General features: G+C 52.6%; 1 protein-coding gene across 3 annotated transcripts in view; it reads right to left on the minus strand.

Moving 5' to 3' along the window:
- Glt1d1 (glycosyltransferase 1 domain containing 1) overlaps window positions 1-16,188 on the minus strand; it is a 70,297-nt gene that overhangs the window by 18,074 nt on the left and 36,035 nt on the right. For all 3 annotated transcript variants that reach the window (XM_076866409.2, XM_076866401.2, XM_076866391.2), the window contains exons 7-8: window positions 11,550-11,645; window positions 10,870-10,919 (exon numbers count right to left, since the gene is read on the minus strand). In XM_076866409.2, the coding sequence (XP_076722524.1) occupies window positions 10,870-10,919; window positions 11,550-11,645 (146 nt within the window). The remainder of the gene's footprint in view (window positions 1-10,869; window positions 10,920-11,549; window positions 11,646-16,188) is intronic.

Below are 16,188 nucleotides of genomic sequence, written 5' to 3' on the forward strand. Positions count from 1 at the left end.
AGAGACTGTCCTCAACTCCTGCAGAACGAGGACACCCTGAGCAGGCCTAGGGCAGGGCATCCAGGGGGTCCGGGAGCCCTCTGGAAACACAGTCTTGAAGTCAAGGACATGTCCATCCACTGAGGAATGAATGATCACCACGTGTTTACCTGCACAAGGGAGTGCCAGTCAGAAGGGACGGCTGGGCTGGGCTGTGGCCAGGGAAGCCTGGAAACATACACTAGCCTGACGGGAAAGGCCCCCAGGGTGCGGGCCCATTGTGTGAGATGCCCTGCGCAAGCGCATCTGCAGAGGAGGGGAGCAGGCTGGTGACCAGGGGGTGCCGAGGCACCAAGTCAGGGGAGGGAAGAGAAGGTGATTAGTTAGTGGACACAGAACATCCTCTTGGGGTGGAAAAAACAACCTGGAATGGGGGTGGGGTGCACAGCTGTGTGGATATACTAGAAGCCACCGGACTGCGCGCTCTAAAATGGTCGTGCTTTATGGCATGTAAATGCCATCTGGAAAACTTAAAAAGCCAAGTGCAAACTTTGCAATTAGTCACAACCTAATATGCTCCAGTCTGGGTTTCATTCCTTTTTCCATCTGTCTGACCTTTGGGACAGGCACTGTGCTTGTCCCAGCATGTCCCTGGAGACTGATATGTTTGTTAAATCAAGGCCAAAATGAGTGGCAGTATTTTCAAGCTGATACACTGTCCCCATAACTTTCACTCCTTGAAGGCAGGACCTGGACTTTCAGCACTGCAGAGGCCATGTTCACGAGCTTCTCTGAACCTGTCTCCTCATCTGTGACATGAGAGCACCAGCTGTGGCCAGGGCTACTGAGCACTCGGCCTTACAATGCTGTCCCTGCTCGGACCTGCACCTACCTCTGAAGAGCGCAGAGCCCACCGCTGCTCATCCAAGCCCTTCTGAGAACAGCAAGCATGAGTGTGTCAGGCCACACTGCCGAGACAACACTGCACAGGCGTTAGGCTCACCAGGGCTCCACTTGGATTCTCTAGGTTAGGAAGGGCCCAAGCAACCATGTGACCACCTCCAGGACAGTGTTTAAGACACCACATGAGTGGGCAGGACTTTCTGCAACGAGGCTTTGTGCTAGGTGACCTGCCCAGTGTGGCGCGAGGCAAGTGCTCTGAGCACAGTCAAGGCTGGCCATGGAGCAGGTAGACTTGGCGCACTTTTGACATAAGAATATTTCCCACATACGACGGTTTGCAGGGAGGAGCCCCAGTGTAAGTCAAGGAGCATGTGTATAAGCTAAATCAAAAAGTGTCCTTTCCAGGGATGGGGACCCCGTGCACCTAGGACTGCAGAGGAAAGGAAGCCACTGGGGTGGCCAAGGGATCACTGTGCCAAGGGAGCCAGCACCCCATTCCTGACCAGAACCCCCGTGATGCTGAGTGCAATGAGCTGTGTGGGTGGGTGGGTGGGCTCAGAGCAGCTGCCAGAGGGCCCTCCTCCCCCATCAGCCCACTCAGCACATCTGCCCCACCTAACCACAAGCTCTTCCCAACCCACCTGGAGGCTGCCGTCCTGCCCTGACCGTCCCTCCACAGTGGTCAACAGCACGACTTTAAAATAACTGAAAACATCTTAAGTTTATGCAAACCTGTCACAGAATCCTCGACATGGCCTCAGATCACAGGCCAATGAAGGCGTGAGCAGAGCGCGCAGCATCTGCATCTCCCTGGGGCTCGGAGGCACTGGGAGTCGGCAGAACCAAGTCCTGTTCCCATTTACACCCCCAGTGGGAGGGGGGAACAGGGGTCAGGCAGCTCTGAAGACTGGAGGCTGTCCCCCTGGCTCACACCATGCTGCTTCCTAGAATCGTGCGTGCACTATCCTCTGGTAAGAAAATGCTTCGTGTGTGTGCTGGACCCCAGGTATTCCACTGAACCACTCTGGGCTGCCAGGCACCCCACAAGGGTAACATTAGGTTTATTGACACCCCTGGCGTCCTTATGTGTTGGGCTCGACACTAATCGGTGTCAGGAAGCTCACAGTGACATAGCAGGTCTCTAAAGAGTGTAGTCAGGAGGGAAATGGGCAGGGGGCTGGCTACTCCCCTTTCCTGCAGTCCTTGGGAGAGGACCTGAACAGAGCCACCCTAGCTGTGCAGGGGGCACGCAGCCCATCCTATGTGACCCTGCTCAGACAGCCCTGCATCATATCCTGGAGTCATGTGAGCATAGGAGCTCACAGGAGCCGTGAGCAGTACAGTGGCCAGAGCTCCCCAGCAAGTCCTCCAGCTTTTCCCTGGGGGATGAACAGTGTGCTGGGGCCAGGGCAGCCCTGGCCCAGCACCACACCACTGGGAACCACTGTGCCGGCCTGCCTCAGGGGTGGATGCGTAAGGATGCAGAAGAAATTTGACATTATTCCTAGAAAAACTCATGAGCAACTTGGTGTTTTCCGCCACTGTACGTGTTATAGTCAATGCTCTGCCTCTCACTCTGTGCCAGACCTGGGCTGAGCCCCGTGCTGAGCCCACCACACAAATTAACTCAGTCCTTGCCATAATCCTGCTATCATTGTCCTTTTCTACACTTGAGGACACTAATGCTCAGAGAGGTCGTGTAATCTCATCGGGATCACACAGCTGCTGGAAGGACACTGGGCCGATATGCAAATTCAGGCAGTGACTCTGACGCCTGGATCCTTAAAACCAAGCTCTCCTGCATCTCCTGCCTCTCCAGCTTCTGCTCCAAGTGCTTCATCAAACAGCTCATAGAAACCTCATGTGGTCCCAGGAACACCTCCCTACTCACCCAGAGTTCGCCCTCTGTACCCATCTAAGTCCCAATCTCCCCAGCAACATCACCCCTGTGCCCGTGACCTACTCAGTCTCCGAAGCGCAGCCTGCACCACCTCTCTAAGGCAGGTCCCCGTCCTCCTGCCACTGCCAGGCTGGGGCTCCTTCCCTCCCCCTGGAACCCCTTGGCCCTCCCCAGGCCATGCAGTGTCCGCACACCCTCTGTGCCTGGGGACATCCTCCAGGTGAACCAGCCCCAGCTCGCCCTACTGTCCAGCACCTATCCTGCATCCTTTGTTCAGATGAGGACACTGTGACCCCAGCCTCCAGCAGAGACACAGCAAACCACCTATGAACGCCCTCCTGGCCCACAGATTAACTTTCACATTCATATTTTACTTGTGATGACTTTTAGCTAGAAATCCCTCTTTTTAATTTTACTAGCATGCTTCGGCTCTCAAGATCACACATTCAGGGAAAGATGATTTGTCAAGGAAACAACTCCAGGCTTGTACAGCCTCCAAGTACCTGGTGCTTTAACTAGAATTTCACTGAAGGTCTAACAACATCGCTGAAGATAAAGCTACAAACTGCATTGAGTTTTTCTGGGTTTATCTTCCACATCAGTTCATTTTCAAATCTCTTAGGGAAGCCAAGTGGAACAAAACACAAGATAAAAAGGAAAGGAAGGGTGGATATTTTTATTTAATGAAAGCACATGTTATGAAATTTTTAAAGGCAAATTGTTGCAAGCAGCAGAGAAAATTCTCATTTCCTTCTTCCAAGTTTGTTTATTTCCTAGCAAAAAATATATTGTTTCAGCTCCCGGGCTTCAGGGAAATAATCTTTGATATGAGAAGTTATTGTGGAAAGTCATTAAGCTGTCATGCCCAGACCAAGTGTGCTCCCTGCACTCCTCATCAAAGAGCCCAGGAACGCACCCACACAAGGTGCCCCTGCGAGCCGGAGCTGCATGCTCTGTGGAAACAGGTGAACTGAGATCAAAGGCGCGTTAATGGGAAACCCAAGCTGAGCTCAGAACATCCTGCATCCAGAGCGGCACCTCAGCCCCCAGGGCAGAAAGGGAACGTGGGCACCAACTGGCTTGGACTTGACCACCACGCGCCAGCTGCTGCCCCAGTCTCCCTCACGGGGACCTCACAGCAGATGGAGAGCAGATACTGCTGTCCTGGTCATCCTCGCTTTGTAGACAGGGAGACGGAGGTGAGGGCGGTTAAGTCATGAGCCCTCAGGCTCCGGGTGCTGCGACATGCCTGTGACCCTCTACTGGCTATAGTGCTCACCACGGAGGAGCGCTGCCCTAGAGGTAGCAGCGGCTCATGCATCAGCTGATATGACACTAAGACCCAGTTTTCCGGAGGGCTCTTGCTAAGAAATCCACAGAAATAAACCTATGTAAGAAAGCTCTAAAAAATAAAATACATGGCATTGGTGATTTTTTTAAAGCAATCAAGAAACACTCAGATTGCAATTTTGTAAGAAGAGCTGGTTGAGCAGATAAAAGCCAACGACAGACTGAGTGACGATATTCAAACGAGTGCCGTGGGGACCGGGTGACTGCCTCTGGGCTGCCACAGGAAAGGTGGGTGAGAGACCCAGGGAACAGGCTCCAGCCCCAGACTGCCCTCGGCAAGCTTCCTGCAGCTGGTCCTGCCTGCTTAGGTCTCTCCCAACTAGTGTGGGCTGCAGGCAGACGGGCAGCAGGTCTATCCCGCCCACTGGGATACGTCAGGGGCCTGAAACAGGCACTCACTCCTGGGCAAGCCCCCAACATAGCTGTGGATGTTAATGACATAGATCCCCCAACCTAGACCCAGACCTACAGAGAGAGCCGTAGACTGGGATGGGGACGTGGTCACAACAGCACAGGACCAGAAAACACACAAAGAAACCCAGTCTCCCCCAGCCTCCCCAGCCTCCCCCAGCCTCCTCTGGGCCTCCATGTGGTGGGCGTGCCCCTGGAGGTGGCAGCTGCAGGAGAGAGAGCCACGGAGGTTTCCCGCCACCTGCCCAGGTCACTGCTGAGGACATGATCTTTCCATCTCCCCGACGGAGAAGCCAAACAGCCACAGGATGCCCTAGTTGACCTAGAAAAGTACCCAGTCCTTGTCTTTGATTCTTGATGAGAACAGACACCTGTGCACATGTGGGAGTTTCTTTCCTTTTTGCTTCCACTGCTCCATGTCCCTGCCGCCCCTCTGGCCGGTGCCTGGCCACCTCAGCATTCTTCCTCGCCTCTTCCCAATGGAGAGGGTCTGGTGGGAGGAGCATCAGGTGCTGATCCTCTCCTTCCATGGGGCAGGCTGTGTGGCCAGAGCTGGGACATTCTGATTCCCTCTTCCTGGACCCTGAACCCTGTAGAGCAGGAAGCAGGTGGAGTGGTGTCCCGGGTGCAGCCTTGAGCCAGGCTCTTCTCCACCAGACGCCGCGCCCCTCCGATTTGGGGGTTACTGCCTACACCCACGCCAGTTCCTCAGCACCCCAGCGCACTCCTTAACAAGCTCCTGTATTCTTACAACCCCTTTTGCTGACCTTGGGCAAGAGGCAGCTCATTTCTGGTGCCCGTGGCGAAGCCATATGAGTGAGCTGTACAATTTCTTCAAGGGGGTCGGCTCACATGGGCTCTGCGTAAGGACAGACAGGACCTCGGGTCACGGCAGTCATCCCCCTAACAGGCTGGGCTCCTCTTCGTGACACAGGGTCTAACCAAGTTGACATGCTTCTGCACAGAGGCACTGGACGTGACCTGGGAAGGTGAGGCCCGCCAAAAGCCTAGCTCATGTCTTAAGAGCTCCTCCCTTACTGAGCACCACGGCTGACGAAGAAGCACGTGGACCAGAGGAGAATGAGGGTGCACCACCTCAGATGCCCCAGATAACTGTGCGCTTCAGAGGTTCCATCTGTGAAGGCCAGTCACTAAACTAAGAATTTAAGGTGTCCCTAGAATTGATCTCTTGCCCTTTCTCCGTCTGCCTCCAGATCATGAGCATGTGGGCCCCTGATGCTGTAGTACGTGTCCAAACTCAAGTGTAAGATGATGTCCATCTCCCTCGCTCTGGATCCAGACATAATGTCAAACTGAAGGCCTGACTTGGAGGATTCAGAGTTCTGCAGCGACAGGGGGTGGGTTGGAGCTGAGAGCTCAGGGAAGTGCACCTGAGAGGGTCCCTCGGGAGCCAGGTGAGCCAGGGGGAGTCTCACCAGGAAGCAGCAAGTGTGCCTTCACACAGGCAATGTCCAGTGGGGTCTGGCACAAACAGAGACCCGCCACACTGCATGGCCCAAGCCACACAGACCACACAGCAAACCATGAAAGCAAATTTGAGGTGGAAGCAGCACTTTGTAAAGGGACGTGGAAGGGCCTGTTCTGGAAGCTTTGGCACAGTTGCCAAGGCCCCTGGGCCCATTTCTAAGCAGGTCTAGTGCTCCTGGGGTGTACCTGACAGCAGGGTACTTGCTAGGCCAGAACCCAAGACCCCAAAAGTTTCTTTAAACTATCAGAGTGCAGGAACCGCAAGAAGTAAATGTTGTTTAGCTGACCTCCTTTCTGTTCCAGTGTGTGCGTGTGGCAGGTGAGTCCCGTGTGTGTGTGTGTGTGTAGCACATTGCCACATAGCATGTGTTGGGGCAGCTCTGCCTGCTGGTGACAGCTGCTGGTGCCCATCCCATCTCCTCTCAAGGCTGCCTTCAGTGACATCAGCTTGGAAACTTGGGACTAAGCACCGTGAAAGCGCTTACACCATGGAAGGCCAAATAGGGTTTTCCACAAATGGGCCCTGCTGCAGACAGCTGGTGGTCGAGTGTCTGCGGCATTACCATTGACCACGGCTAAAACATAGACAACACGTGGAGGCTCAAGCCCATCTGAATTGCCAAAGGATCCCAAAACCATGCTAAGTCTTAAAGACAAGCCAGGCATGGTGGCACATGCCTGTAACCTCAGCAACTTGGCAGGCTGAGGCAGGAGGATCTCAAGTGCAAGGCTGACCTAGGCAGCTTAGCAAGGCACTGTCCTCAAATAAAAAGGACAGTGGCTCAGTGGTAGTGCATCCCTGGTTTCAATCCCCAGTACCAGAAAGAACCGTCTAAGGACAGAGAGCATCAGAAAGGACACAGTTATGCCGGAGGGTCATAACTACGGGGCCTCAGCTGCCTTGGGGTGCAGGTGCTCTAGCCGCTCTGTGAGGTGGTGCACAGGTCTGTGGGGCTGTCGGCTGTCCACCTGAGATGTGAGAAAGATCTTTCAGGAGGCAGGACAGAGCCTGGATTCTGCCGGACGGCCCAGAGACGCTACCTTTCTGCAACCAGAGTCAGACCTGGAAGATTCGGTGTCACCTGCCATCGCAGAAGAAGCTGGCAAGTCCCAGGAGAGCTCCGGGCAACACGGACCCGCACCAGCCTGGTGCTGAGGCTGCTCTGCTCAGCAACGAATGCACAGCCAAAGACGCAGCTCCATTTCCCAGAGGGGTTTTAATTACAGATAGTGAAGTGCCTCGTGGGAGAGGTGCTTCAGAGCCACGAGGGACTCAGGCAAGGAGCTGAAGCACTCTCAGCTGGGAAGGCTTCATGCCGAGTCCCAGAGCCTGGCTGAAGAGCTGCCTGGCGACTGCTCTCACAGCCTGTGTCCTTTGCCCCACCCCGGGGAACTAACCTGTGGGGCTGCAGATAAAGCCCCACAACAGCCCCAGGGGACCTGGGTGGGGTGGTATAGTGGGAGTGGGGACCCAGGGACTTGCCCTGTACCTAGCTTGCCTGGTAAGCACCCTGTGGTCGGGGAAGCTGCAGTGGTGTTAGATCCACTTGGAAATGGGGCTGTAGGGCCTCTGGCAATGGCTGAGACAAGCCCCTCCACCATGGCCTTCAACCTGCCCCAAACCACCCTCTGCTCCCTAATCCTGCATCGTCAAACCCTAGTCAACACCTCATCAGGCAAAGCTGTCGCAGTCTTTGCTCAAAACCAGTTAGTGATTACATCCTTCCAGAGCAGAGGAGAACAAGAGAAGTGCACTGTGTAGGTCCTCCGTGGGCGACGGGGTGTGTGTGAGGGCCTGCAGCGTGGGCACTTAGAAATGAAGGCAGCTCACGCTGCCATCCTGGGCAACAGTGACCCACACACGCACCCATGAGGCCTCCAGATGCACACGGCTCTCACAAGGTGGCACAGAGTCCTGCACCTCCAAGCCCAACCCTGCTGTGGCTGGATGCAGCCCTCCCAGCTCACCACAGCTCCACACCTCAGGGACAGTGGGCCTCACTGCCCACTGGGAAGGAAAGAGAAGCTCGTTTCACACTGATGGTCACTTCACAAAGCAGGCAAAGGTTGGCAAGAGGAGAGGCATTCCGGAAAGACAGGGGAGGAAAGGCACGTGTCATAGGAGCACAGCATCGATGATGTCCCCCCGAAGGCCTGTGATAGAGGGCTGCTGTGGTGGAGCCCAGCGGGGACCCAGGAGGGTTTCTCCCGCACAGTGGTACTGTCCACCAGGCCCAGCTCGCGTGGCCCGCGCAGGTTTCTTGAAGAGGACACATATGGAGCCAAGACCACGTGGGCCCCACGCCCATGTTGTGTTGGTCTCTTCTCCCGCCGCACACCCACACCTGACTCAGCTGTTTGCACAGGTCCTCACGATTTGTCGTGCCTGCGTGTCATCTGTACCATTGCTTCTTGAGCACTTTTCCTGAAGTCAATTTGTTTTATGTTTAAAGGAAATCATCCTATTGGGAAAGCCAGTTCCACATACACTAAGTAGAATAGCATCAGGAAAATGTAAACGTTGAAAAAGAAAGTATTTTTTTGCTTGTTTTGGGGGGGGTCGTTTTTTTCCAGTACTGGGGATTGAACCCAGGGGCACTTTACCACTGAGCCACGTCCACAGCCCTTTTTATTTACTTACTTATTTTGATTTATGGAGACAGGGTCTTGCTGAGTTGCTTAGGATCTTGCTAAGATGCTGAGGTTGGCTTTGAACTTGCAATCCTCATGCCTCAGCCTCCTGAGCCACGGGGGTCACAGGCATGTGTCACTGTGCCCGGCAAGAAAGTCACCTTACTAAGTTCTCTGGGTGCTGTCATTGCTAGTCCACAGCCCAAGCCTGAAAGCTTCTCCTGGGCTAACAAGAATTGCAGCATCTAACTTTTTCTTCTAATCATGTCCTTCAAGCATAAGGCTGGAAGGAGGATTTTTAAAATAATAGTAACTTTCCCACTGTGGGACTGAAGAGTAATTAGTGCACCAGGAATCATCTGTTACCACCCAAAGCCAGCACTCTGTGTGCATGTGTGCAGAGGTGTGAGAGTGTGTGCTGTACCAAGCACAAGGCATGGATGGGGGTCCTCTCCTAGGTGGCACGCAGCACGGCCGCACAGATGCCAGACCTTAGTAGATTCTCTAGCTTCTCTGGCCTCTTTGCAGGGAAACAAAGTTTCCAAAAGCCCTTGAAAACACTAAAGCAAGCACACAGTGCTACAGTCCCTGAGAAAACCAGAAAAACCGGCTGAGGAACAAGGACCACACCACCAAGCCTCAGGGAACTTGTGTGGTGTCCCTTCTCAGGAGTTGGAGTTCTTGGCTAGGGTCCTTCCTATGTAGAGAGGGTGGAACCTGTGTGCTGTTAGAGTCTGTAAACAAGTCTGGATGGCTGCCTGGCAAAATGCCAGAGGGAGTGGTTTGTAAAGTAACAAAAGCGAGCCATTAAGTGTGGAGATTCCTGATTGGTTGACTGCTGTATCTAGTTTATGCTAATTAAGATAAGCTGTTATCCTACAATAAATGGCTCCTATTCCTGCTGCATCAACGTACACAAGTTATTCGTCAGCCCCCCAGTTATTTTGCCCAGCCAGCCTGGCTGCGGCAGTGTGCCATCACAACTCTGGGTCCCCGCCCGCACAAAGGCAGCAAGGTGGGGGCAGAAGTAGTTTCCAGGACCCAGCACAGCACAGCACAGCACAGCACAGCACAGACTTAACTGTCTTGGTTGCCACTGCAGCATCGCACCATGTACTCGGGGCTATGAACGAACAGGAACGTGCTGCTCACGGTTCTGCAAGTCCAAGGTCACAGCGCCAGAGGACTTGGAATCAGGCAAGTTCCGCTTCCTGCCTCATAGATGGTGACTTCTTCCTATGTCCTCACTTGGGGGTAATGGAGAGCAGCTCTCTGGGACCTTTGATGAGGCACTAATCCCATCACCAGGGCTCCATCCCCTGAAGCCAAATGCTCCACCTCCAGCACCCTGGCATGCTGGAGCAGGACTCCGCATAGGAATGGGAGTGGGACGCAGCATTCAGACCCCAGCAACAACCCTGGCCCAGAAACCCCAAGAAGAAATGGACTTGTTGCTGCAACATTGCGTCCCCCTGGCCAGAAACCCCAAACTGCTGGAAACAACTGCTGGGTCAGCTCCTATTTACGAGATGGCCAAGGTGGCCACAGATTCTCTGGATCCTGAGCACCGAAAACTGAGTGTGAGACAGAGCAGGTGACTGACCATCCTGGACAGTGGGGGACAGGAGGGACAGCTCCAAGGACTCCACTGGACTCTTCCCTGGCAAGGGTCGCCATGGTCACTTGTGGACATCTCCCCACCCTTGAGTTCCTTCTGCTTACACACAAGCATGCTCCACACAAGGCCTGTCAACACCGGCTGATAACTCAGTGTGAGGCTCGGTTGAAGAAACAGCACTGAGTTCCCTTCTTGAGCAATTTAAGAGAGTTCTAGAGACAAAGTGGGCTGTGCACGATGTCGATTTAGACTAACCTCTGCTTTATACGACTTTAAATAATTTTCTCTTTGTATGACCCATCTGTATTTGTATAAGAATTTAAGTATGCTATCCTTTGCAGCAAAAAGGTGTAAAGATTAATCGTAATGACTTCTGCAAAAACTTAACTGCAAAGATTAATTGCAGTTGTGATAATCTTTAACCTTGGTCTAGTTTTCATTTTTAAAAGGCAAACTGACTTCACTTAGTTAAAAAGAGAAAAAAAGTCCTGCTGGTTAGGAGAGTAATGAAACTAATTTTTAGAAAATACATAAAAGGACAAAGAAGAAAAACAGAGATGAATTAAATGTTCACAAAACATGGACTTACTTCAGGGCCCACAATTACCAAGTAAACGTTGGGCTCTTCTTGATGCCATTCTTGAGAAGGAAAAAGAAAAAAAAAAAAAGATTTTTGAAAATGGCTTTAAGTTACAGCTGTACAATTACATTTAACATGATTACTGCAAAACATAAATAATTTCTTATTCTTATATACCAATCATAATATTAGCCATTGTAAATTATATTTCTTGAGAATTTATACATGTGACAGTTTATGTTTTTAAATAAGATTTTCCCCCCACTATGTTGTACATTATCCATATTTCTAATTTACCAGAGAGCTAGGACCAATACACCACCAAAACCCAATATGGGTTTTAGAATGAACTCAAGTGTAAATAGATGAATTCCAACAACACAACACAGTGGTAACCTGTTGTGCAAATAGGCATGTATGGAATAGTTTCCAGATAAAAATTTGCAGCCTCCTGATCAGCTGTGATTTGATGAGTTCCTCAGCTCCGAGGACAGAGGAAAGCAGGAAACTGGGCTGAAGTCACCACCCCTCCCTTAAGCCCGTCAGCCATGTTTCCCGTGGTTTCTGCTGTAACACTCTGGAAACGGTTCTGCTCACGTTCAGAGCAGGAGGACGGAGAGAGGACAGGGTCAGAGCTCTGATGGGCGCATTCAATGTCCTGACACTCGCAGGCCCCGCAGGGAACATACCTGAAAAGGCATCCACCAGGTAGAGCGGGTCTTTGACCTGCCTGAGCCCGCAGATCAGAAGGAACACGTGCAGGTTGTCAGCATTTTGGTCAATCTCTGCAACACAAGGGGGGACACTTCAGTGGAGAGCACGCCCCTGGAGCTGCCGCAGCCCTGTCGCCTCTTGGGCGGCTGGGAAGACAGAAGCCTCCTCCCTGGTGTTTCCTCAACGTCCTCAGCCCCCTCTGGGGGTCCACCTGGGCTCAGCTCAGCCTCTGCAGCATGCTAACCTCTGCTGCAATGAGGAAGGGCTGGGCCAAGGGAGCTGACCCAACCGCAGAGAGGGGACCAGCAGCCCAGAGAATTCTTGGACCCGATGCCACCTGGGAGGACTCTGCTTGGTGAAGCTAGGAAAGAGGCTTCTGTATTAAAGTATGCTTAATACACAACCAGGCAGGGAGAGGGTCGCAGGCACATCCAAGTGCACATGCCCAAAGGCCCGTGAGAGAACACACGGGTACATCAATTCCTCACACTGTGCACCGTTCAGATTACAATTCAGATTTGTCAATTATGCCTCCATAAAGCTGGAAAGGGTTTCAAAATAAAAGAATATGTTCGGATGATTTTAAAAGGATTGGGCTTGCCAGATGGAGAGCTGTGGTGTGAGTTTGCAGCTGTTCCCATCAAGTGGTGCCCACTTCCTTCCCTGACCTCGGGCTGGCCTCACAGTGAGGGAGGCTGCAGAGACCTCCACGCATTGGCTGTAGGAGCCTTGTGGAGCCCACACACGCACTGCCTGGCACACCTGGGGGCCTAGTAATGGGGCCCAGCAACTGCGTTGGGAATGAGACTGTGGGGAGAGACCCATCCCTGCTGGGTAAGACCCCAGACCTGTGGCAAGGCCAGGCAGGACCCTCTGAACCTCAGCCAACTGCACACAGTGAGTGAGCCCCACAGACTCCAAGGAGCAGACAGGAGCAGCCACAAAATGACGATGCCCACCCACAAAAGCAAGAGAGATTCTCAGGTGGCCCCTGAAACAGGGCACCCTAGCACCTCTGGATTGCACCCAGCAGAGGACTGACTCCTCGGCAACCAACAGCCTCAACACAGGCCACCTGACGCTCTGGCATTTGCAACCAGTACAACTGGCCATAAACTCCTGCCAGGTCATCTTTCCCAAGATGGGCATTTGTCCATTATTCAATGCAAACAATTTCCAACCTTCTGTTTTTCTGAGTCTTGAACAGAAATGCAATCAGTCTAACTATGGACGCCAGTGAACAGAACTCCCAGACCCTAAGAAAAGCAATGTGTATCTAAATCTGAAGACAAACTTTACCCACAGGCTAAATTCTCTCTAAAAAGCCTCAAAAGTTCTCACCTGAGCTAGGCTAAACCCTGGTGGTGGAGAGCTTGCCTAGCATGCCTAGGGCCCTGGGCTCAATCCTCTACACCACAAAAGAAAAAAATAAAGTTATTGCTGTCTCTGAACTGTTGAAACTGTCATTGAGATGTTGAGGGTTTTATAAAAATACCTCCCCAGTACTCTGAATATCCTCAATGACCTTAGAACATAAACCTTAGCACTTGCTTGAAGTCTGAGCTGCAAAATAGATGCACAGCCTGAACTGAAGGTCAGAGGACCTGAGGTCGGGGCTTGCCCTGGGAGGGGGCATTGGATTCCGCCCCTCCTCTGGGTCTGTGCTTTCCGGCTGCCAAGAGGTGGCCAAGCTCCCTCCACTTTCACACCATGTTCAGCTTCACCACAGGCCTGAAAGCATCGGAGCCAGCCAACCACAGAGGAAGCCCTGGAACCCTGTGCTCCAAATGCAGCATAGAGATCTGTACCAGTGGTTCTGGGGGAAATATAGATGCAGAACAGGCAGCCCTCGAGGCCGCCCCAGAGATGGATGGGGGCAGGACACCCTCCCTCACCAGCACTGCTGTCAGCAGCTCAGATACGGGTTTGAAGGCCTCTTGGCCCCTGGCCAAGTCAGGCAGGGGAGTCTGGCCTGCACGTTCCCTGGCCCAGGTCCTTGGAAAGCTGGCCCTGAGCAGGGTGACCACAGAGCCCAGGTGAGAGTGCCGCTCACCACGAGGTGTGCACACTCAGGGTTGTGTGCAACCGCAAGAAATCCTTCCGTCCTGTCCACACGAGGCACTCTGTATGTCCCATTCGGCTTCACTTCCATTTTTTAAGGTGCTTGTTCCTGACCCACTGGATCGATTTTGAGACTCCTGACAAAGACCCTGGAGGGGTCGGAGTGAAGCCGGCACTCCTCACCTCTTCGCCATCTTCGTTGTGAGGTGGAGACTAAATGTCAAGGGAATTGGGGGAACTAAGTCAGAGGTGGCAGAACAAAAGACTAAGTGCCCCCTCTCGTCCTCGGATGCTGAACATGAGTCATGGAGACGACATTCAGATGTGACTGTCTCGTGTGCACTTCTCTCACACAGAAAGTGTCATTTTCGAGGAAATGAAGACAACAGCTGGAAAGTCCTGCCCCTCTGCCAGAGTTCAAGTCCTTGACTCAAGCATCAGCCAGACAGTGGCCGCGGCTCCCTGCAGCCTAGGACGGCTCCTGCCCAGGTTTTAAAAGACACCTAAGGCAGGAGACCTGCGAGCCGGGGGAGTCTCAGAGCATCGTGTTTCCTGGTTTTAACTCAGAGGTACTTTTACTGCTGAGTTTCCTGCGATAGCCAGGGTAGGCGTGAGTCAGGTGTGAGCTCCTCGCTGACAATCGCACACACTTGCCCGTCTTCCCGCCTGGACCGTTTCCTGCAGGGTGATATTTTTGTCTTTAGAACAGAATCGTGCTGTTTGCATGGTCTGGCACCCACACCGGCACCAATGGGCTGAGCCCCACACCCGCCCCGTCTGAGCTCGACATCCCCCTCTACATTTTATGGTTATTATTAGGAGAAAAGAACTCAAGAACTTCAGCCAAGCACATTAGGCTTACTGAATTTCAACTGAAAAATCTGATTTTGTGGCTGTGTGAGAATAAAGAGATCTAGTAATACCAATTTTCCATATCAAAAACAAGCCAGCTTTCTTAGGAATAACCCGGGAAAGAAAAAGACCACGTGTGAGTGAGGCATCTTAGGGACTCCATTCAGAAATACAAAGTGTTGATGGTGGGGGACTAAAATAAATAAGCAACAGGAGTAAAAATTAAACGAAAAACAAAGAAATAGGAAGGAGAGGCCTGGATCAGATCTGATCCTAGGTTGGGGGTTTGGTGGTCCAGCCTGCGAGGAAGCCTGGCTTCAGAGGTGTTAGCTTGGGCATAGGAGCAAATACCATGGACACTACACTGAATGTACCTGGCAGTGCCCAGAACCCTACAACTAGCTTACTCACCTGGGGTCTGCCCCGTATCTTCTGATCAGAATGGCTGCCACAAACACCACATGAGGAACTAGAGAAGCCCATACTCCATGTAGCCAGTTAAATTCTTCTTAGTTGAAATGTGCAAACATGGATCTTGCTAGCGTCAAGCTGGTTTAGTGTTTTCAACCAAGGAGACTAGTTACTTTGTTAGCTATGGCTGAGAGAAGTCACACTGTCTGGGAACCCGAGAAGATGAGAACACGTGGTAAGACTGACCTCAGGCAGGGCACAGTGGCACACGCCTGTAATCCTTGTGGCTCAGGAGGCTGAGGCAGGAAGATGGAGAATTCAAAGCCAGCCTTAGCAAATTAACGGGGCCCTAAGCAACTCAGCCAGACCCTGTGTCTAAATAATTAAATATTAAAAAGGACTGGGGTTGTGGCTCAGTGGTTAAGTGTCCCTGGCTTCAATACCTGGTACCAAAAAATAAAAATAAAAGGTTGTCCTCCAACACTGCAGAAGCCTACTATCCCGCCACCAGCCTTTGTGTCCAAGCAGATGCCAGCTGTGTAGACAGGGGTCAGAGAGGCCCTCCACCCACCCAGCTCTACAGAGGAATAGCTCATGAGAATTCAAAAGGGGTTTGGGCTCTAACAGCTGCCTCAAATCTGTGTACCTTCTGTCCTCACTGAAGCTCAGTGGAGGGGACAAAACAGCCACAGGGGCCAAAGGCCCCAGAGACCAAGGTAGGATGGAAGAGAGATGACAAGGACAGTCTATCCTCAGAGCCTGGAATAGGACAAAGACGGTGGCCCAGACCAGCGGATGCCTGGCCGGGTAACCCAGGCACAGGTCCATTCCAGCCACCCAAGGTCACCATCTTGCAGTCATCCAGCTACTCCCAGACTCCCCAGGTGGAAGGTTCCAAGGACGTGGCAGCTTCTAGTCGCAAACACTACGAGGACACTGCTACCATGCAGGGCCCAGAGGACAGGTCTGCTAGGGAGCATTGGACCCTCTGGGTGTTCTGTGGTCACCCCGTAGCAACACCAGACGCCAACCAGGAGGCCACAGCACCTGGGACGCATCCTCCTCCTTTAGGAATCATGAATCCCAGTCACACCATCACCACGTCCCGCAATTCCCTGAAGATGAAATAACCTCACGGCAGGCCATTTAGAGGGGCCCACCAGTTCTGAATAATGGCACCCTGGCCGAGGTGATGAAGTGGCCCGACGGCGCGGCTGCATCGGTAATGCTGAGTGTGGCCCTGCTGCTGTCACTTGGATGCAGGAGCACACTCCAGAAATTATTTCTAAT

Source organism: Callospermophilus lateralis, chromosome 1, assembly GCF_048772815.1.
Source record: "Callospermophilus lateralis isolate mCalLat2 chromosome 1, mCalLat2.hap1, whole genome shotgun sequence".
NCBI lineage: Eukaryota > Metazoa > Chordata > Mammalia > Rodentia > Sciuridae > Callospermophilus > Callospermophilus lateralis.